The following is a 21,156-nucleotide window of genomic DNA, read 5'->3' as shown; positions in this document are numbered from 1 at the left end:
CTTCGGAAAGGGGCAGAAAGACTTGTCTTAAAGCTGTTTGCCTGACTAGCACTCATTTTTGGGGATGCCACTCTTTCCACCTCCCACCCTCCCCCAGGCCCAGGCTCAGAGTTTCTCTTCCTTTTTGGACTATAGGGAGGCTTTTTGGAGAAAGCAGGATGCCAGGTGAAGGAAATTTTTTATTTAGCAGGCAGTCTGAGGGGATGGGGACCAGGGATGGGGCTAAACCAATGGGCCAGACTAGGATGGAGGCCTGGGGTAAGTCTACCCTCCATGCCCACCTCAGCCCCAGCAGGAAGTGGGTAGCAACTCTTCAATCCTGACATCCAGCGACCCCCACCTCCTCTGGCCACTCTGGGGGTGTAGCTCCCCCATTCCCAGGCTCAGGCCCTCAGAAAGCTCTTCCCAGAGCTTCCTACTGATTCCTCAGCTGTCCCCTTCTCCCATTACCTCTGACTGCGCATCCCAAGCGCAGGGCCAGGTTATTTATAGACAAGCCCACAGAAGCGGAGGGGAAAGGCCAGAGTTGACAGACCCGGGTCCCCGGAGCCTGAGCGGTGCAGGGAGAGAGGGTCTGGGAGCCGGCGGGCTGCACCCTGAGGATCTGAAAGAGGGCTCCGCGCCTGGCCGGACCCCACTGACAGAGCAGGGCGTAGAGACTGGAGGGGGTGCCGCTCGGGTACTGGGCCGCACGTGACCCAAGGAGTGGGCCGTATGCAAATTGCATGCAAATCAGTGAGTACGGAAGCGGCGACCTCCTGGCAGGCGGCGGACCCTCGTCGGGTTCCCAGGCCTAAGGGTCTGGTGGCCGGGTCAGGGCTCCCCTGAGGGAGGGGCCGAGTCTCGCCGCCCCCTCTCCCGACCCGGGACCAAGAGGGTCCTGGAGGGAGAACTCGCAGTTTGCGGCGGGGACTCAGCCGCCCAGCGCCCCGCCCCGCTCCGGCTCCCTCCGCCGCAGCTCGGGCGGGGGAGGTGTCGGGTTTCTGCCCCGACGCCAGGGGGCTATAGTTAGCTGCGGGACTTCGCTGGTCGGCTGGACTCCGGGGACAAGCCTCGCTCGTCGCGACGCCCGCCGGCACCCGCCGCCGAGCTGAACCTTCCCGCTCCCTCGGCCTCCCCGACCTCCAGGTGGGTGCCAGGCCCCGCCCCCTCCCCTCTCCGGGTGGAGTCAAATCACCTTGACCGTCCCCCCAAAAACAAACAAAAAACCCCCTCTAGGCAGAAAGCACCGAGTTTGGGGGCATCCGGGAGGCAGGGCAGCGGAGACTTGGGGTTGTGCTTGTGCTGGGGGTGGAGACAGTAAACCCAAGCCCTACCCATCCCTTAGGCCCGCCCATGTCTGGGCCCCCGAGTCCCGGGCCCTCTTCTTCGCGCCACAGGAGGGATGTGGGTCTCTTCCCCCAGCTGACTGAAGACAGGACTCCGCCGCTGCCCCCGAGCCCCCGGCATCCGGACCTCGCTCCCCTGGCTCCCCCAGGGATGCTGCTGGCTGCCCTGCTGCTCACCCTCAGCTGCCTTGGCCTTCACCCCCTCCGGCAGGTAACTGGGGGACCATTCCCTGCCACAGAGGAAACGGTCGGGAGGCAGATTCCTCAAAAATCTCTCCCAGGGACTGTTCTCCAAGACCCCAGCCTTCTTCCTCTCCGTAGCCTTCCCCCTGCAGGGAGCACCCAGTTCCCGATCCCTCTCCCAGAGCCCCCGGCTTCCCCCGCTGAGCCGCCTTCCTTCCTCTCGCCCCTCCCGAGGGGCTGCCTCTAACTTCCTCGGGCCGTTCCCGCCTCCTGCCACAGGCCGGCGGGTTGGGCACTCTGTGTAGGGCCCTCCTGCGGCTCCTCCCAGGCCAGGGCTCCTCCCCACACCACTCCCCAGGATTGGGGAGGAGGGCTTCTAAAGCGGGAGAGGACTCAGGAGTCTCAGAGCTGACAGTGGTTTGGTGTGGCAGCTGAGCATCTGCATGGGAGGGAAAGAGAGTCTGAGGATGGGGGGGAGGGTCAGATAATTGGGACACCAGTAGGACATTTGTGTATCATCTGCACACTGAGTCTTAGAGCCAGAACAACGCTTGGAAGCCAGCTAGCCCCACTTCCCACTGAATGTGGGAGACTCTTTGATGTCAGGATGACCCCTTTTAGGTTGTACAAAGGTGAAGATCTATATGCTGTTCTCACAGTAGCCCTGTGAGGTTGGAAGTAGCAATTTGTAGGTGGAGAACCTGAAGCCCAGGAGAGTTAAGAGACTGGCCAAGATCCCACAGCTAGTAGGTGATGAATGGCAGGATCTGAACCCATGTCTAACTCCAGTGCCTGTGTTATTTAAGCCCTTGGGCCCTTGCTAAATTGTATACACCAGATATTTGGGCATAAGAAATGAGATTCTGTGTTTCTGAACTGATCTGCCGCCAGGACCCCTTCCAGTGCTTTGAATTTATACCCTTTCCTGTGTGGCTCCTCTCTTCCTTACCACATTAGGCCCAGGCTGTTCCCATCCTGCCACTGGGCCTGGCTCCAGACACCTTCGATGATGCCTATGTGGGCTGCGCAGAGGAGATGGAGGAGAAGGCAGCCCTTCTGCTGAAGGAGGAGATGGCCCACCATGCGCTGCTGCGGGAATCCTGGGAGGCAGCCCAGGAAGCCTGGGAGCAGAAGCAGCAAGGGCTCACACTGCCCCCTGGCTTCAAATCCCAGCATGGAATTGCCGTCATGGTCTATACCAACTCATCTAACACCTTGTACTGGGAGCTGAACCAGGCTGTTCAGACAGGCGGTGTCTCCCGGGAGTCCTACATGAGGCACTTCCCCTTCAAGGCCCTGCATTTCTACCTGACCCGGGCCCTGCAGCTGCTGCAGGGGAGTGAGGGCTGCAGCAGGGGACCTGGGCAGGTGGTGTTCCGAGGTGTAGGCACCCTTCGCTTTGAACCCAAGAGGTTGGGAGACTCTATCCGCTTGGGTCAGTTTGCCTCCAGCTCCCTGGATGAGGTGGTGGCCCACAGATTTGGCAATGCCACTTTCTTCTCCCTAAGGACTTGTTTTGGGGCCCCTATCCAGGCCCTGTCTGTTTTTCCCAAGGAACGTGAGGTCCTGATTCCTCCCCACGAAGTCTTCTTGGTCACCAGTTTCTCCCAAGATGGAATCCGGAGCGTAGTGACTCTCTGGAGTTACAATAAGACCTGCAGCCACTTTAACTGTGCCTATCTGGGTGGTGAGCTGTGCATGAGGGAAGCAGGACTGGCAGGGAGGGTGAAATAAGCCAGGATGTCCCCATATGATCCCCAGGGCCTTCAGGAGACCTACTTGGTTAACAGAGAAATTGAGGGCTAAAAGTCAGCTGCAGTTACTGTTCTCTGTGACTTAGGTCCTACCAGCTCTTAGAAGGTCCTATCAGTGTTTTCTAGACCTGTGCATATTCTCAAATGACTCTGTAAATACTCTCAAAAGGTTCTATCTACTGTAGAGTCTAATAGAGCAAAAGCACCCAGTTCAGAGATCAGCAAGCAGAGGAAAGTGACAGGAATGCTGCTTCAGATCTCAGGAATTCCTGGGCTTAACGGGGTCCACAGGACACATCTGTGTTATTCCCAGGTGCCAAGGCAGGGACAGAATGGAGCAGTGACTGGGGCTGGGGTGGGAGCAGGGATGGATGGGCTATCTGGGAAGATTTCCTGGGGGAAGGAGGAGAAAGGAAGTCAGAAGTTTGCATTTAGGAGAAGGGAAGGATGGATTGAGAAGGGGAATTGCCAGTGCCAGGGCCTGGTGGGAAGGGGAGTTTGGGGTGTGAGGGTCTCACCATGCTCTCCATTACAGGGGAGAAGAGGCGGGGCTGTATGTCTGTACCAAGTGAGTTACTCTCCTTTCTCCTCCCTCAGCTGCTTTGACTCTTCCTGGCCCTGCTGGCCCTTCACCTTTTCTTCTCTCTCCAGCAGGGGAGGCAGCCAGATTTACCCTCCAACCGGGCCTTCTCTCTGCTCTCCTGGACAGCCCTGCTCTTGGCTCCTGTGGGGTTCCAGCTCTCAGGAGCTGGGCCCTTGAAAGTCCAATGCCTGCCACTTAGGAGTCTTGGGAACTGTTGACCTTCATATGAAGAAGGGGGCCTTCGAGCAGCCTTGAGAAGCAGGAACATGGTTTCATACCCAACTCTAGAAGCCATCTCCCCAACCAGGATGCGGGGGAATCTGAGGCCATGGAAGGGTGGAGGAAACCTCGCTATGTGGCAAGGACTCCCTGGGACAAGTAAGGGTAGTACTGTGATGACCACTTGATTAAACAGTGTTGGAGTGTGGTGACATTGAATTTCATGATTGGTTTATTTCATGAGTCTGGACCATCTGCCCTGCTCTGGCCTTGCCAGACTGAGGGACCTGAAAGAATGACTTCTTTATCACTCCTAGACGTGGTCCCCTGTGCAGACCCCTGTCACACACTATAACTTGCAAACCCAGAAGTTTCATCAGCCTGAGGTTCCTCACAACATCCTGAAGGCAGGAAGGGGACAGATGGGTTCCCCTGCTCATTCGTCAGAGGAATGCAGAGCCAAGGAAGAAAGCAACTTGCTCAAAGACAGAGTTAGTACTGAAACCAGACCCCCTGCCTTGCAGTCCAGAACTCTTTGCACTAAAGAGCTGAAGGAATCCAAGGTAGGATCCTAAGCCCAAGATACTTGGGACCTCAGAGCAAGCTGTTTCTCTCTGCCCTGCTCCCACAAGGGTCCATTTTGGGGGAGGGAGGGAGAGGATCTCAAAACACGAAGAGACAGAGATTCTCACACGCTCTGGAGGCATCTGACGTCCTGAACAGAAACTTTATTTAGAGGTAAAGACAGCGGGATAGCCTTCTACTAAATGACCCCGCCCGCACCGCGTAGGCTGCCCTAGTCAGCAGCAGAAGGAGCCCTCCCACTGCAGCAGGAGCCCTCCTTGGTTCCCAGATCTTCCTCCTGGGGCAGGTCCCCAGCCGCCTCTGGCTCCTGCTGCCTATGCACCAGCACATGAGCCAGGGAGGAGGGAACAGGCTCTCCAGGAGCTGGAGTCCCAACTCCTCCAGCGTCCTGAAGGCCAGTTTCTGAAGATACCTGGGTCCCCATAATCCCGGGCCCTGTCAGCTCTGGGGTCTCAGGGATGAGGGGGCCCAGGATTTGGACGCTGTTGTGCACTCGGGTGATATAGCGGCTGGGGATGCTGGCACCCTCAGGGTGCTGGGGCATCCCTCCCTCCGCCAGAGTCTGCCGCACACCAGCTACCTCACTTTGCAGTCGAGAGACAGTCTTGGTCAGCTCTGTCAGTCTGTTGCCCAGGTCTGTGGGAGGGTGGGTTGGGGGGAATATTGATAGGAGGTCCCTCAGAAGATGAACCTGTCCTGTATCACTTTTACCCTTGACAGAACCCCAGGGGACATTATGCTTGGGGTTCCTGAGGGAGAAGTGGAGGAAGTGAGAATGGGGGTCTAGTGAGCGGGCGGAGTCTGGGGCAGGTGAATATGAACGGGGCTAGGTGGTGGTGAGTTTAGAAGATACAGAGAAGGGATCAGGAGTCCTAAGGATGGGAAGGTGTTTAACAGGCAGAGATTTGTACATCTGCCCTGTCAGCCCTCTTCCGCATCTACACCTGTCCATGTATCGCCATCTTCTGGGCCCAGTTCAAATCCCACCTCTTCTTTCTCAGCTTCTGACACTCTGTCCTTCTGCCATGAGCCTCTCAGAATAGTAGGCTCCTTCTCTCCTTTGGGGCCACTGCAGTTTGTGTCTCTCTTAGTTAAGCACCTTCTGCCTAATAAGACTGTTTCTCTTCCTCACCAGACTGACAGCTTCCTATGTGTCCCTGATCTACAGGTCCCCCTCCCTCCGAGACAGAGCCTGGAACAAAGGGGACATGGCCATGAGTGTTGATTGAATGAGTGAATAAGTGAATGACTAATGGATTAAGTGAACGAGTAAATGACTAGGGAGTGAATTAGAATAAATGAACACATAAATGAAGGCAAGAGTAAAGGGTTACATGAAATGAGCAGAATAAATGAACGAGTCAGAGGGTAATTGAGTGCAAGGGGCCGCACAGTTCAGGCTGTAGCTTCTAAGGGCAGGTAGGATGGGGCCACATATAACTGCAGGCTGGGTGAGGGGTGTGAGTCTGGGTGTGGTGCACTTATCCCAGCCAGCAAGGAACAGGAATGGGAAAGGCTTGGAGGTGAGCAACCAACCTTTCCGACGGGTCTCCTCGAACTCCCGCTGGGCAGTCTCTATGTAGCGTTGCACCAGGGCCTTGATGACTCGAAGGCGGTAGGATCCATGCTCACCCTCCCCAGGCCCCGCTCCTGCCCCAGGATTGGCCTGGGATGGGAAGACAGGAGGGTGAGAGAGGTTCTCCAGCACAGACTTTCCCTAGTCACTGTGGCTCCCTCCCCTAGGCAATGCAGGATGGAGGCAAAGTTGGTGCAGACTTTTCTGTCCCTGACCACACATCTAGACTCTGGTGCAGTCCTGGAAGGCAGAACTTGGGTGGTGGGGTGATGGTTGGCAGGTGGAGCAGGGATTGGGTAGAGACAAAAATGTTGAACAGGGCCGAGGTGAGCTCTCTCTCCTGCCACCATCCCAACCTTGGTTTTCCTGAGTTGAGTTAGTCCAAGTTATCCCTCCCCTTGAAACTCTCCTCCCCTCGCAGAGGGGGAGACAAGGGAATTTGGGGAGGGACCTGCACAAGCCTACTCATGCATACAACGTGGAAATCATCATGTAAATTAGAATGATCTGGGTCCAGTTTTAGGCCTCAGGATAGTACCAGGAGGGCAAGTAGGGCATACGGGACAGATAATTGAAGGAGAGAGAGAGAGCAAGCAAAGGTAAAGAGAAAGTAGGCAAAGTGCTGGACTCAGAGGCTGAAATCCCAGTGCTGAGCAGTTGTGTGCCTTAGGGAAGTTACTCAACTTCAGGCCTGAGTGTCTTCAGATTTAGAACAGAGATGGTAATAACGCCTCCCTCCCAGGTCTGTACTTCTTTGGCATAGAGTAGGGGCTCTCTAAATACTTGGGAAACAATTATTTTTATTTATCTAGTTTTATCCTTTTAATAAAAGTAGAACATTTTATTAAATATTTGAAAAGGAGATATGAAATTGACAGATGGAACAGGCAGAAGTCTGAGAGAGAATGATGGGTCCTTTCAGCTACAGAGCATATAAAGCATTTTTGTTGTATAAAATAAGGAATAAGAACTTTGGGAGGCCATTTCCTGAAGATGCAGAATAAGTGGGAGGGGACGCCTGGTTGGATCATCAGAGAGCAGGCTAGGAAGTGGGATAGCAGGAAGAAGGGTGGGACCTCAGTGGAGGTGCAGTGGAGGTGCAGTGGAGGACTGAGGAGACCCCCAGCTGGCTGGTATGGTGAGACCCTGCAGAATGCGATGACTCTGCCCAACCAGGACTGGGCACAGACCCAGAGAACTGAATCTGACCTCAGGTGAAGAAGCTGAGTTTCACCCTAGGGCAGAAGCAGCCCTGATATATGTCTGCAAATATGCTCCAGGCAGCCTGGGCAGGGCCAGGAAGTGCCAGAGGGAAAGCATGGTAATTCAGGATTTGGATCTGAGGTCCTGGAGGGTGACAGAGGTGTCCACACAGGGTAGCCTGGAGCCAGGATGTGGTGGAAACTGGGAACGTTATGCATTCAGTTTCTTGTGCTGTGCTGTTTTGTTTTTTTTCAATATATATTGATTTCATAGAGAGGAAGGGAGAGGAAGAGAGAGAGAGAGAGAAACATTAATGATAAGAGAGTCGTCATTAATCAGCTGCCTCCTGCACGCACCCAACTGGGGATTGAGCCTGCAACCCCGGGCATGTGCCCTGATCAGGAACTGAACCTCCATCTCCTGGATCCTAGGTCAATCAATGCTCAGCCCCTGAGCCACACCCAGCCAGACTCGCTGTGCTTTTGTACATGCTGTTTCCTGTGCCTAGAACTCCCTTCTCCACCCTATCTCCCCTTCCTCCTGTTTATTTTTCAGGATTCTGTTCTGCCCTCCAGGTCTCTAGGAAGCTCCCTGATTCATGAGGCTGGGTCCAAGCCCTCTCCTCTGCGGTCTAGTAGCGCCCTGTGCTTCCTTCTGTCATACATAGGCTTGTCACCCTGTACAATTCCAGTCTGTTTCCTTCTGCTACTCTAGTCTGTCAGCACTTTCAGGGACCACCATAATTTATATCTTTATTTCTAGTACAGGTGCTTTGGTAAGTGTTTGTTGAACAAACTATTGACCAACCAGATAAGGGAAGGTCTCCCTCATCTGGGGTTCCAGGGACCTCAGAGCTGCAGAGTTGGCCTGTTGCCCTGGAGTGCTAACCTCGAGGCCCTGGCCTAGAGAGATCCTCAGGTAACACATTTTAAGGGAAACAGACAGACCTGGCAGTAGTTCTGGTCTAAATTAGGAAGGGGCTCCCCTGGCCAGGTAGCTCAGTTGGTTAGTGTGTCATCTCAATATGCCAAGGTCGAGGGTTTGATCTTTGGTCAGGGCACACACAAGAATCAACCAATGAATGTTTAAGTAAGTGGAAGAACGAATAGAAGTGGTGTTCTCTCTCTTTCTCTCTCTCTCTGTCTAAATTCAATAAATTTAAACAAACAAACAAACAAACAAACAAACAAATAAATAAGAAAGGGGCTCCCATGCCAAGGAACAGATAAGGGAGGTGTGTGAGCTCCTTGGAGGCCTGGCCTCCTCTTTTAGGCCTCTGTCAGCCTTCCACTGTCCCAGTTTGTGGGGCATTTTTCCCCTCAGCTTCTTAACATATTTTTCTGAAAAACATTCAACCATGTCCGGGCCCAGTTTAGGGCAAAAAGGTTTGTCTGGAGTTTATAGGATGGTGGTGGCTTGGGAGGAGGGGGTGCATGGACTTCTGTTTAAGCTGGATGATACAGGGTTGGAAATTTAGGAAATGGCCAGAGCCGGGAAGGGAAAGGCATGCCATGTGAGAGAGCAGGAATTAGGAACAGGCTTTCTGGGGAACACACCTGGAAAGACAAACAAGCCAGGGGTGTGCAGACAAATGGATGGAATAGACAGTACCATTGAAGTCAGGAGGACCAGCACCAGGCAGATGAGGTACTCACAAAGGTGGGGATTGGGGGATAGTCTGGCTTCTTGGTTTTGCAGCAGGAGCAGCAACAGCAAATAAACCGGAAAATTCTCCTGAGAGATTAAGATGGTGGGAAGAGGTTAGTCAGAGGACAGGGTCTAGGGAAGTGGGGGCAGGAGGTGGTAAGGTGGTGCAGTGGTGCTGGGTGCTGGGTATTGGGAGTTAGAGCTCTGAGGTCATCACCTGAGAAGGTAGAAGATGGCCTTGGGGGAGGGCAGGATGTTGAAGGGCACAGGCAGGGTCAGGCCCTCTCGGAAGTAGGACAGGTAGAGCTTGGAGCGAGCAAACTTCCATTCTACATCGGCATCGTCCTGTGGGCCAGGAGGTAGGGGCTCTGCAAGGACCGCTCTGGTACCCAGCCCTCCTGCCCACTCAGTCTGCCTCACTTCCCCCTATCCTCAGGTCTCTTCTACTCAAGGTGCTTCTCCCCATTCTTATCTCTGTTATGGTCCATCACCCACATTTCCCCTGCCTATCTCCCTGTCTCCTCTCTTCCTCCCTATTATTTTTATCCTTCTGACATCCAATTCCTACCCAGACATTTCTCCAGACACTAACCCTAACCTATCTGTTTCCTTCCCTTTCCCTTTCCATGTTTCCACCTACTTTTCCACAATGCACCCTTCCTCCCAACCATAAAGTGGAAAGAGCACTAGTCTCTGGAGAAACTAAAGCATTACTAAGACCCTCATTTTACAGATGAGGAAGATGAGGCTGAGAGAGGAAAAACTGTCTCCAGTCACAAAAGACAATCATGAAGGCAGAGCAGGAACCCAAGTGTCTCCACTCCTTGTATCCTATTCCCCTCTACCCCTTTCTCCCTTCTCCTCCCTGGTCTCAGCTGGCTTCAGTTCACATACCTCAATCTTCTGGAAGGAGTTGGTGATCATGGCAATGAGCATGTTGAGCAGCACAATGACCATGACGATGGTAAAGATGCCATAGAGGGCCCGGCCCACAAATTCAGGCACCAGAAACTGAGGCATGTCTACCACGCTGTGCTCCTCCATGCCAAACATGGTCCAGAACAGAAACTGGAATGTCTCATTGAAACTGGCATGTTGGGACAAAGGGTAGGATGTTAGGGGTGGGAGATGAACCTGAGTGCCACCCAGATACTCTCCTCTCCCCCTCCAGGATCCAGCCAGAGGCGTTCTGCTTCCATGAAGCCCTCAAGACTACCCTGGCTCATTCAGACACTTGCCATTTCTGAGCTCCAGCTTTCATTCTTTCAGTCAACCAATATTTATTGCGCACATAGTAGAGCCATAGATGCTAAGGATACAGCCGTGAACAAGACACTCGCGGTCCCTGTCTTCAATGACCTTATGTTCTAGGGTGGGAATAGGGGGAGAGATGGACACTAATTATAGCAACATTTTAAAATTGTGGTAAGTGCTTTGAAACAGCAGCATGAGATGTTATGACCTAGTCTGGGAGTTGAGGAAAGAATATTTGAAAAGCATTCAAGCATTCAGCTAACTCTGAAGGATCCATGGGGATCAACCAAGTGAAGGAAAAAGAGATGCGAAGAGTTTTCCCAAGGCAGGGAAGCCTGAGAGCATTGAGGAACTGAGAGAAGGCCAGCATAGCTGGTCTCAGAGGGCAAAGGAGAGAGAGGCTTGTGAGACAGAGGCATGAGATGTAAGTTGGGACCAACCGGGTCAAGTAGGACCTTGTAAGATAAAAGCAAAGATCCTTACCATGGCCTATGAGCATTAGGAAGCTATGAAGAGTTCTAAGCAGAGGGGTGATACCTGATTTTCATGTTGGCTGCTGTGAGTAGAATGGAAGGGAAGCAGATGGGGGGGGGGGGGCATGGAGACCAGTTAAGAAAATGTTGCCATGGCCTGGGTGAGAGAGGATAGGGGGTAGTAATAACTCCAATGCTATCTCCTCCAGGAAGCCATCCCTGAACTTCCTTCTCTGCCTCCAGCAGAAAGTGCATATCTGTGAGACACTCACAGACCTGACCACAATAGGATGGGTCCTATTGCATTTAGTTGTAAATCTTATTCCTGCCATCTCAGCACCAGTTCAGGCTTAGATTACTGCAACAACCTCTGCAACTGGTCTCTGACCTAGTCTCTCTCTTCTTTCTCCATTGTCTACATTGCATCCAAAGTGTTCTTTCTAAATGCCATTCTGATGAGTTGTACTTTTGCTTGTCAAACACTAAATGTCCCGAACTATCTGACCAATGGGCTAAACCGACAACATGTGTCTCCCGATGTGATGTGTGGGAAAGTACACATCATCAACTAGTGAGGGAGTGAACAAATAAATGAGTGTGAATCAACATGGGAGTGATTCACCAAACCAGAAAGTTAATTATTGAGTGAATAGATGAAGGGGATAGAAAGAAGTGACTGCTAAGCTCCCAGCTGCAGGGTCCCAGACTCCCACCTGCCCACCCTGCCTCTGCCCTGGCATACTTGCCCAGCCGCTCTGTCTCCTGGTAGGGCACATAGATGTTGTTGAGGCCACAGAGGAAGGCAGTCAGGATGATCATGAGGATGAACATGAACCTGGCAGGGGGTGGGTTAAGGAGGATCAGGGCAAGTCTCCATCCTGAGAGAAGTCAAGCTCTGGGAAGAGGGATAGGTGTGGTGACCTTTCAGGCTCAGCCTCGCTACTTGACAATATTCAATTTGTTTACTGTTAAGAATGGAGAGCCTGGCTGGGCATATCTGTAAATGATTAGGTGATGACCGAGACCAGAAAATGCCATGGGTTCAAAGAGCAATTATGTAGTGGGAAGGGTCCAAAGGGACCCCTCAGTCCAGTGCCCTTACCACAAAGATGGAAAAACTGAGGCCCAAAGGGGGTCACAGAGACAGTGACAGAACCGGGATTGGAACCCACAGCCAAGGGCTCTTCCTGCTGTCAGTTGTTCCTAATCTTTTTTGAACCACAGGACTCAAAAGATTTAGATTAGAGTTATAGACTCTCTCTGCAGAGAAGTGTGCATTTACACCCCAAATTTTGCCTATAGTTTCAGGTTCCCAGAGGACCCTGGAGCCTATGCAAGGAACCCAGGTTGAACCCCTGTGCTAACTAGAGCTGGGGAATTTCAGAAGGAGGTTCAGTTGTGAGTGGACTCTATCAGAGGGGAGGATGCTCTGAGCTGGGACAGGACGCACCGGATCATGTCGTCAATCATCTTGCCAATGGAAATCTGCAGAGTGCCCAGCGACTCATGGGCCGGCAAGATGTAGGCCAGACGGGTGAAGCTGAGCATGCTGGTGACAGCAAAGAGCACCTCAGCCAAGAACTGGGGGTCCTCGGTGCGCCACTCACTTCTCTCTGTGCAGGGTGGAATGGGGGCTGAGGCTGAGAGCCCAGGAAGAGAAGGGATTGGGGGATTCAGGACTGAGTTGGGGGGCACTCACCAGCTGAGGTGAAATAGTGGCAGGCAGCCCCATTGGGGGCATCCCGGCAGTTCATGTGGGCAAGCCCAGCCACGAGGAGACGTAGTGCAAAGGCCGCCAGGTACAGGGACAGGATGACGACGTCCAGGAAGTTCCACCAGTCCAGGAAGTAACTGCGCAGGCCCTCTATCCACACTTCCTTACACTCAAACCATAGGAAGCCTGAGGGGGTGGCAGGGCCCAGGGCGGGATGAAGTAGAACTCCCCTCCTTCCAGGTCAGAGCTAGATTATGGTTGGGGAAACCTATCTATGGTGGGGGTGAGGGCTAAAACATCATGGGGATGAAGTTGATAAAATATAAACATTTAACCTGCTTAAGTACAAAGTGATTTTATATGAAAGTAAAGACTCCTGGCTGATTCAGACTCATCTGTGCTGTGGCCTATACCAGTGGCCCCAGTCAGCTGACATTCAAAGTAACACCTGGCAGAGGCTGTTTAGGTGAAGAAATGATTTATATTTGTTCTTTCCTGCCCTCCACTAAATAAATATTGGACAAATATTTATAAAATATTGATATGAAGGTGCTCCAAATGATCAACCTGATCATTATCAATTATCCTGGGACCTAATGCCAGACCTGGCGATGGGGGTGGTCCTGGGAGCTGGACCTTCGTTAGCCAGGTGATGGCCACATTTTACCCTTCCCCAGTCTCTGGGTACAAGCCTGTGCTCTTTCACTCATGGTCCTGTCTGCCTAGAATGCCCTTCCACACCCTTGTGAAGCCAGGCTTGCTCTGTGGCCCAGGCTGAATATTATCTCCTCTATGAGGCCTGCCCTAACCAGGGGCAGTGAGTGCTCCCTGCTCTGTGTTCTGGCGCTCTTCAGATCTCTGGGATGCCATCACTGTGGGCCACTGCAGGGGTCTGTCTCCCTCCCCTCCTTTGAACTTGGAATCCCTCAGGGGCAGGGACCATGTCCAATTCATCTCCCAGTCCCCAGTGCCCAGAATGAGGCCCCTGGTGATTGTTAAACAAACATTTACTAAACTCTACCATGTGGCAGTGGGTTCCTGTGGTCAGTAAGACAGGCAGCCCCTGACCTCCCAGGGTTCCTAATCTAGTGAGGAAGACAGGCAGTAGCCAGGTAGTTATAATCAAGTGTGGGAAATGCTAAGGCCGAGGAGCAGGGGAACAGAGGCTGTTATGGGGATGGATCCTCACCCTGATTAGGGAGCCAGGGAAAGCTTCTCACAGAAAGTGACCTTTAAGCTGAGACCTGCCGGAACAGCCAGGTGAAGGGGCAGCATGGGAAGGGGAGAGTGCTCTGGGGACAGTGAATGAGCATGGCCTGGAGACGAGCAGGAGCATGATGTGGTCAGGAACTGAATCAGCGTCCAAGGCAGGAGAACACCTTAGTGGGGTAAGGTGGATGCTCGGTAATGTATGTCGAGTGGGTGGATGGAACTGAATTTAATTTATCTATGCATTCTTAGGTCTTCACCACCCACAGTAGGGCAGAAACAAGCATTTATTGCAAGAAGAAATGAAGAATTTTGTTTCTTAAGGTTTTCTTCCCCCATGGGCAGAAGCACAGGTTAGTGATGTTTAGTTAATAACTGGATGAGAAACTTTTCCTCTTGGACTGCTCTTGTCCCCCTCTCCCTCTTTTCTTGGCCAAATATCCTTTCAGGCATCATTGTCTTGGTACAGGGTGGAGTAGTGGGCTTAGTATACTGGAGTTGGCTGAGTAAGCTAGAGCTAAATGAGGGGAGGACAGCTGAGGAAGGGACCACCAGTCCAGCCTGCTGAACTAACAAGCCAGAGGGTAGGAGAGCTCTGGGGATTCTTGTAAAATGCATTGCTGAATTATTTGAGAATGCTCCATTCTGTTGTAGAAGAAAACACCAATGGGATGGACGAAATGTATTAAGCATAGGTAAGTTAGTTATCCGGGTGAACAATTAAAGTAAGAAGAGCATATGTATGTGAAGATACATAGAAAGGGATGGGTAGACACTAAATATTCATAACACACTGAATATTCATGAGGCAGATGAGGAGCTCAGGATTTATCAGATCTTAAATCAGCTACCCACTGGTGCTAGCCATTCTGGCCCCACATGTTCTCTGCCTGAAGATTGCAAAGAAAAGTCATAGCTGCTCATCAGAATGATTGGCAAGCTACAGCTATAGCCAGACAGACCTTCCCCTGGGTTTCTCCCATAAAACAAGTGTGGGGCCCAGGCAACTTCTGGCTGTTGCATCTCCCACTCAAACCTCAACTCTGGTCCTCATAACAAGACCATCATAAGTACACCACATGTGGATTTCTTAATTTGGTCTGCGAGCCTTTCTATTCCATGATCTTTGGGACAGATTGGCTGGTGGTGGACTTGCAAGTTACCATTATACCTAGATAAGTTCCCACCTGACATTATGAAGCAGTGTCTTATTTGTGAGAGGATAGGAACCTCCAAGTCAGGGAAGAATGGGGTCCTTGCTCAGGGAGCCTAGCACAGGGCCAGGGACCCTAATTAGGGAGGAAGGAAAAAGTCCCCTTGGTGTGCTAGAGCCCAAAGGGGTCTGGTTATGTTCAGGGGCATCTACAGGGGCAAGGGACCCCCACTGGGGCACTCATCATGAAGAACAGTGAAGAGGCACCCCAAGTGGGGCTCACACATGCCCCACACATGTACCTGTGACCCAAACCATGTGCAGTGAAGTCTCCCAGATGCTCTGGCTGCGGCCGTGGAAGGTGCTCAGCTGTGTCTCCATGACCAAGGACTCTCCCAGCAGGAAGATGAGGAACCAAAGGTAGGAGGCGGAGTGCAGCAGGAACTTCAGCACTGGGATCTTCAGCAGGCGGCCCAGCTTGGGGGGAGGGAGGGAGAGCATGGCCCTCAGAGTCCTGTTCATGTCTCTCTCTCCTGGGAGTACTTCTGGAATGCTCAGCCCACACGTGACTCCCCTTCACTCCCTTCCTCAGACATTTATCAAGAATTTACTATAGGTTAGGCCTTATACTTTCTTATCTATTGTCTCCTTCACAACCATATGAGGTGGTTATTATTATTCTCATTTTTTCAGCTAAGGAACTGAGGATCCCACAGCAAAAGTAACTTTCCCTTGGAGGTCCAACAGGCTCTTCAATCTCAACCACAAAAAACTAAAATAAAAAATAAATTAATCATCTTCTATCCCAAACTCATTCCTCCTCCTCCTCCTGTGTCCCCATTTTAGAAAATGACCTGACCACCCAGGCCAGGAACCCTAAAGGCATCTCTGCACCCTTTCTGTCACACACTGGGAAGTCTCCCTCGCTCCTGCCCCCTCCCCTAACCCATCCTCCACACCACTCGTAGTGAGCTTTCCAAAGCACGAAACCACTGGCACCGCTCACATCATCAAAAGCCTGCAGTGGCTTCCATTGTTGCTTATATGGCTCTGAGAGGCCTGGCTAGTGCTTACTGCCTACCTCCCACCACTGGCTATTTGCACTTAGGCTTTAGCAGCACAGAATTCCTTTCAGTTTCTCTCCTACTTTACATCCTTTCTCCCCTGGGCCTGTGGACATGCTGTTCCTGCTTCCTGGACGCTGCCCTCCCTAGTCCTCACCTGGTTGACAGGGACAGGGATGGCTTCTCATTATATCCCAGCACCAGGCACAAAGCCTGGCTCACAGTAGGCTCTCTAGAAAATAGTTGAATGAATGAATAAAAGTATCTGGGACCACAAGGCTCCCAAAGAATTTGTCAGTTGGAGTAGCCATCTCCTTAGGAGAATATAGGCTTGTATATAGGATTCAGGCTTTGGAGGCAGAGAGACCTCAGCTTAAATCCTCACTCTGCTATTTACTGTGTCCCCTCAACAAAAAGAGCACTTCTGTTCCCTGTGCCCATATAATAGAGGTGTAGTGCTAACCTTTCAGGGCCACCTCTAATTACATTCCCAAAGTGCCTTGCCCAGGGCCTGGCATAAAGCAAGTGCTCAAAGAGTGACAGTTATTAATTTTATTCTTAGTACCCGGGACTTGGGCGCCAGCCAGTAGCCGAGGCAGAGGAAGGGCATGGTGAGGAAGATGAGGAAGGCGACAAAGAGCTTCCAGATGGTGGTGCTTCCACGCCAGCCGGCCAGGTTCCCACACCAGATGGAGGACAGGACTTGCTGGCAGATGGGGTGTGCTACAAACTAAGAAGAGATGGGGTGGCCACCAGGCAGGGAGGAGGGAGGGAGCCAGTTGGGTACACAGCCTTTACTTCCCTGCCATAGAGATTGAACATGTTTCTTTCCTCCCCAGGCCAGCTAGTCAGCTCAGAAGAGAGGTAACTCATGTGCCATGTGACCTTGCACAGACCCCACCCCTCTTTGGGTCTTGGTTTCCTAGTCTGTGAAGGAGAAACTGAACTCAGATTCTCCTGACTCTCCAGATCCCACATTCTTGAAACTAAGTCAGACAGTGATAGGTGGAATGGGATATCCAAGTCCCAGAACCCTCAGGTCCTTTGTCTTCTTAGAAATGTGGGGCACTAGCCTGAATGGTCATGAAGAGGGGAGAAGCAGGAAAATGGGAGTTGGTATCTCGGGGGGGGGGGTGCATTATGAAGGAAGGTGCTTGGGTAAGCTCTTGGTGGGCTAGGATATGTGAGAGGGGAGAGTAAGGGGTTGGGGAGACTGGAAAGGGAGCCTACCTTTAGCTTAGGGGAGAGGGCATCCGATGAGTCAGGGCATCTAATGAAATCACTTGATATCTAAGCCCTGAGAGATCTAGTCTAATCTTGCTGAACAGAGTAAGATACTGAAGTCTAACAACAGAAAAATACTGGAACAAATTACTCAGTGGGCCAGAGGCAGAGCCGAGTGTAAGACATAGATGTTTGGAGGGCAGGAGGAGCCCTGGGGCAATGGGACTTCCAAGGGCTGGGGAATGGTTAGGGGCTTAGACTGAAGGTAGGAAGGGAGGGCGGGAGACCCATAGGATCAGGGGCCTAGATAGAAGGGTGCTCAGAACCAAGTCTAAGAGGGTCTTGAGAGCAGGGAAAGGACTTCCTTAGGGTTGGGGTGGGGATAGGGATCAGGCAAGGGATCAGGGCTGGGCAGGGGGTTGAGGGTAGTGGCCAGTAGGGCCCAGCTGACCCGCTTCTGGTTGTAGTTGACGGCCAGTCGCAGCCTTGCCAGGTTGGGGATGCCTTCCTCAAAGGCCTGGGCCAGGCCCTCGGCCTCAGGCTCAGTCTCGCTGTCCTCACCCAGGTCATTGAGCACTGCAGTGACCTCGCTCTGGTTCCGGCACATGCCCAGCAGCTCAAAGCCGTAGTCCTGGCTCAGTGACTCCAGGGCAATATACTCGGGCTGTAGGGAAGCAGGTTCCTGTGTGCCTGCCACTCTATGGACCCAGCCCCATTGTCAGCCCCCCACCCTCCCAATAGTGGGCCTGGGCCACCTCAGTCCTGCCCTTGGGCCATCACTTCCCACATCTGGTGTCACCCTGGGTCATCCATTCCTTTCTTCTGTGCTATTTCACCTCTCCTTCTTGCTATAATGAGGTACTTTCAATGTCAACTTTGCATATCTGATGCTGCTTCTGTCTCATTACCAAGTCGTTTCAACCCAAACCCCTCAGCCAGTTTTTGCCCATCCTTGTACTTACCTTTCTAGTTTCTATTTCCTGTCCCACTTCTACTACTCTCACACCTTACTTGTGTTCATTTACTTGATTTCCCCGAGCAACTACCTTATATAAGAGCCCAGTTTGAGGAAAGGCAGACATGAGTAAGGCAGATCTTTCTTATCCTTTCCTCGGTTTTACTTGGGGCTCTAAACCCAGAGGAATCCAGCCTGAGATTTCAGAAGGCCAGGTCTGAGTCCCAACACTGTCCTTCAGGTGGTGCCACACTGGGTAAGGTTCTTCTGCTTTCCAGGACTCAGCTCCCTTGCCTAGAAAGGGGGATGCTAATTCCTGCCATGTCCTTCCATGGGCTAGTGAGAATGGAGGGAAGTCCTTTGGAAAGGACTGCTCTTTACTGTTCCCTCTTTGTTCTCCAATCCTTCACTACCCTGGTAAAGCAGCAGGCTCTTTCCCCAAGTCTCCTGGCACATATCACATCCTGCCTTAGGCCTCGTTTTAATATCCTTGTCTGTTTTCCCATCTAATGATAATCTTGAACATGGGGACCAAATTTTCCTGGCACAGAGGGGATGTCAGTGGATGAGTGATGGATGGAACTAGAAAGGTGGTGCTCAAGGCTCTGACCAGTCCCTGCCTGCAGGCCTCCCTCATTCTCTGTCCTGTACAGGCTCCTGCATGCATCACTGTGTCTACTTTTGCTACCTGAGAGCCTACCTGGCTTACTCCTCTTCACTTGTATTAAACCACCCACTTGTGTAGCCAAGATTAATCCTGTCTTTTCCAAGGGGTCTGCTGTGAACACAAGAGCTATTGCTTCCTGACCTCTCTTTTCTGGGTGTTGGAGTCCTTGTAGAACCATCACATGGGCACTGAATGAAGCTGAGCATCCTGGGAGTGTCCTGTCTGCCTCTCTCTGTCATCTCCCTGCTTGTGAGCACAAGCCGGAGGCCCCAACATGCCATGCTCTGGGCAGGTCCAGGTGTTCAGAGAAGACAGGTTCTACTGACATCTCAGTCTGTCCAGTTGCTTGTCTATCTGTCTCTGTCTTCTCTCCTACCTCAGACAGACCCAGTGCACCCCTAGGGTGGGGTTTGTGCCACCCCCATAAGACAAGATGCCCCTCAAGTGACAGCTCTCTGCCATTCGAATGAATCCCCTTTAAGGCAAGACTCTGTGACTCCCTATCAAAAGGGAGGCTTCTTGAGAACAGAAAGAGGCCTCATCTTCTGGTTGTTTCCCACTTCCCAGAACACCCACTGCAGGCCCAACCACATCCTGGTGGGAGGACCCATACCCAGCACTGAGGGCAGGGGAAAGTATGAGAAACCAACCTTAAACTCGGGCTCCTTGCGTGCAAGGCGCCTGAGCTCGCGACTGAGCTGGAAGGCAGCCAGCATGGCGTCCTCGCTGGCCAGCGAGAGGTGGGCCCTGCTGGCAATGCCACGGTAGGTGTTGATGCGGGACAGGGAGAACTTCAGCAGGTCATAGCGGCGGGCATTGCTGCACTCGAGGCAGGCACAGGAGATGGGGTGGGGCCGGGCAATGGTGTGGCCCTGGTCCATGAGCAGCTGGGCTACCTCGTACAGGTCCTTCTGACAGGCCAGGGTGAGTGGAGTGACACCAGGCGCAAAGCGGGAGCCATCGATTGATGAGTCAAAGAAAGCCAGAGAGAAAGACCTGGTGTCCACTTTGCGGCCCTTCTCCCGTCCCAGCCGGGCCAACAGGTGACGCACCACTGCTGGCTGGTTTGTGTCCACGGCCACTAGCAGTGCCTCGTGGATCTGCCGGAAGTCAAACTTGACATTGGCCAACAGCACATCAGTGATGGCCTCATGGCCAAGGCGGATGGCCAGGTTGAGAGCTTCCCTCCAGGAGCGGTCCTCGGCCTCCTCCACGTTCCGTAGGGGACCGCCTGGCCCACTGCCTGTGGCCTCAACTCCTGATTCCAGTAGCTGCTGCACGAGGCCCAGCTGCCCCTCCTGGATGGCACCCAGGAGTGGAGGTGGGAACTTCAGCTTTTTGTTCATGATCTCGGTCCAGTTAGGTTGTGGCTGGGTAAAGGAGAGGGTGGGACTCCGAGTTTCCAACCCCCTTTGTTTTCCACAGAACTCCTGCTCTGTCTGCTCCCAGTTGTGTCCAGCTGCCTCTTTCCTACTCATTCTCCCACTTTCAAGCCTTTAACTCTCTATCCCCAGCCACCATTATACTCTTCCTTGTCCCAAACACATACTAACAAAAATTTTCTTAGTCATCATTTTATTATGTGAGTTCTCAGGTTAGAAAAGCACCAGAACTGGGTCTGATTTGGGGCCCCTTCCTTAGCACAACTTCCATCCTCACAGGAACCCACACAGTGAGGCCTAATGGAGAAAGGGGAGATTAAAACAGGGAACAGGGCTGCACTGGGAGCCTAACCCCCACCCAGTCACATAGGATCTGTGCAGAGCCCAGCTCCCATCGTGTTGACTTCATCTCCCAGCTGCTCATCCCTCTGGAAGTCCCTGCGCCTCTGAAGGACAGGTCCAGACATGCCCACATAGGAGGGTCCTTGAACTGCGCTTTTCCCAAGCCCCTCAGCTCTGTCCAGGCCTCGTAGCAGGATTCTAACACACTCTTCCTCCACCAAACTCTCCCCCTTCCCTGGTTTTGCCACATCTCGCACGGGGTGGCGTTTCCCCCTCTCAGTGCTGCCTCTCTTCTACCAGGCCCAGCCCATCCTTATTGCTCTTCTATTTTGGGCCCAGGCTCAGGGCTCCAAGGGCTCTTCTTCCATCCACATGGTGACGTCCACCACTTGCACAGCAGCTAAGATGCCCCTGACACCTGGCTTGGTAAATCTATTGTTTTAATCATGGCCAGAAATGGGACCAGGATGGGGGAAGATAGGGGAGCAGAAGTCCTCTTACCGTAAGGGGGTCCATGGCTGCACCCACCTATGCTGTGAGATGGGGATGATCCCCACTGTATCCACAGAACTCCTGCTCTGTCTGCTCGTGTCCAGCTGCCTCTTTCCTATTCATTTAAAACCCCGCCCTAGGCCCTCCCT

The 21,156-nt window shown here is 52.6% G+C and overlaps 2 protein-coding genes across 7 annotated transcripts; one reads left to right on the top strand and one right to left on the bottom strand.

The window, feature by feature from the left end:
- The first annotated feature begins 585 nt into the window (after nucleotides 1-585).
- On the top strand, nucleotides 586-4,891 carry ART5 (ADP-ribosyltransferase 5). 3 transcript variants are annotated; one of them, XM_087821691.1, is made up of 5 exons: nucleotides 586-1,128; nucleotides 1,405-1,539; nucleotides 2,469-3,198; nucleotides 3,801-3,833; nucleotides 4,048-4,891. In XM_087821691.1, the coding sequence occupies exons 2-5, from the start codon at nucleotides 1,480-1,482 to the stop codon at nucleotides 4,101-4,103; spliced, it is 879 nt and encodes a 292-aa protein (XP_087677817.1). In that variant the 5' UTR covers nucleotides 586-1,128; nucleotides 1,405-1,479; the 3' UTR covers nucleotides 4,104-4,891. The 3 variants fall into 3 exon arrangements, with proteins under 3 accessions (XP_087677817.1, XP_016073627.2, XP_016073626.2); XM_016218141.2 differs by having other exon boundaries at nucleotides 701-1,128; nucleotides 3,920-4,886; XM_016218140.2 differs by having other exon boundaries at nucleotides 701-1,128; nucleotides 3,917-4,886.
- LOC107541150 (short transient receptor potential channel 2) lies at nucleotides 4,420-21,102 on the bottom strand. Of its 4 annotated transcripts, XM_087821683.1 has the most exons (13): nucleotides 21,017-21,102; nucleotides 19,442-20,161; nucleotides 17,621-17,833; nucleotides 16,511-16,675; nucleotides 15,184-15,358; nucleotides 12,505-12,705; nucleotides 12,256-12,418; nucleotides 11,548-11,640; nucleotides 9,973-10,165; nucleotides 9,296-9,423; nucleotides 9,087-9,165; nucleotides 6,189-6,318; nucleotides 4,437-5,288 (listed from the first exon to the last, which is right to left on the bottom strand). In XM_087821683.1, the coding sequence occupies exons 1-13, from the start codon at nucleotides 21,029-21,031 to the stop codon at nucleotides 4,864-4,866; spliced, it is 2,700 nt and encodes an 899-aa protein (XP_087677809.1). In that variant the 5' UTR covers nucleotides 21,032-21,102; the 3' UTR covers nucleotides 4,437-4,863. The 4 variants fall into 4 exon arrangements, with proteins under 4 accessions (XP_087677810.1, XP_087677809.1, XP_087677808.1 ...); XM_087821682.1 differs by lacking the exon at nucleotides 21,017-21,102 and having other exon boundaries at nucleotides 4,439-5,288; nucleotides 19,442-20,906; XM_087821684.1 differs by lacking the exons at nucleotides 9,296-9,423; nucleotides 9,973-10,165; nucleotides 21,017-21,102 and having other exon boundaries at nucleotides 4,420-5,288; nucleotides 19,442-20,906.
- Nucleotides 21,103-21,156: the final 54 nt, after the last annotated feature.

The sequence above is a fragment of the Miniopterus natalensis genome, chromosome 11 (genome assembly GCF_054644295.1).
Source record: "Miniopterus natalensis isolate mMinNat1 chromosome 11, mMinNat1.hap1, whole genome shotgun sequence".
Classification (NCBI taxonomy): Eukaryota; Metazoa; Chordata; class Mammalia; order Chiroptera; family Miniopteridae; genus Miniopterus; species Miniopterus natalensis.
The sequence above is the reverse complement of the archived record's forward strand: the minus strand, read 5'-3'. Positions and strand labels throughout refer to the sequence as shown.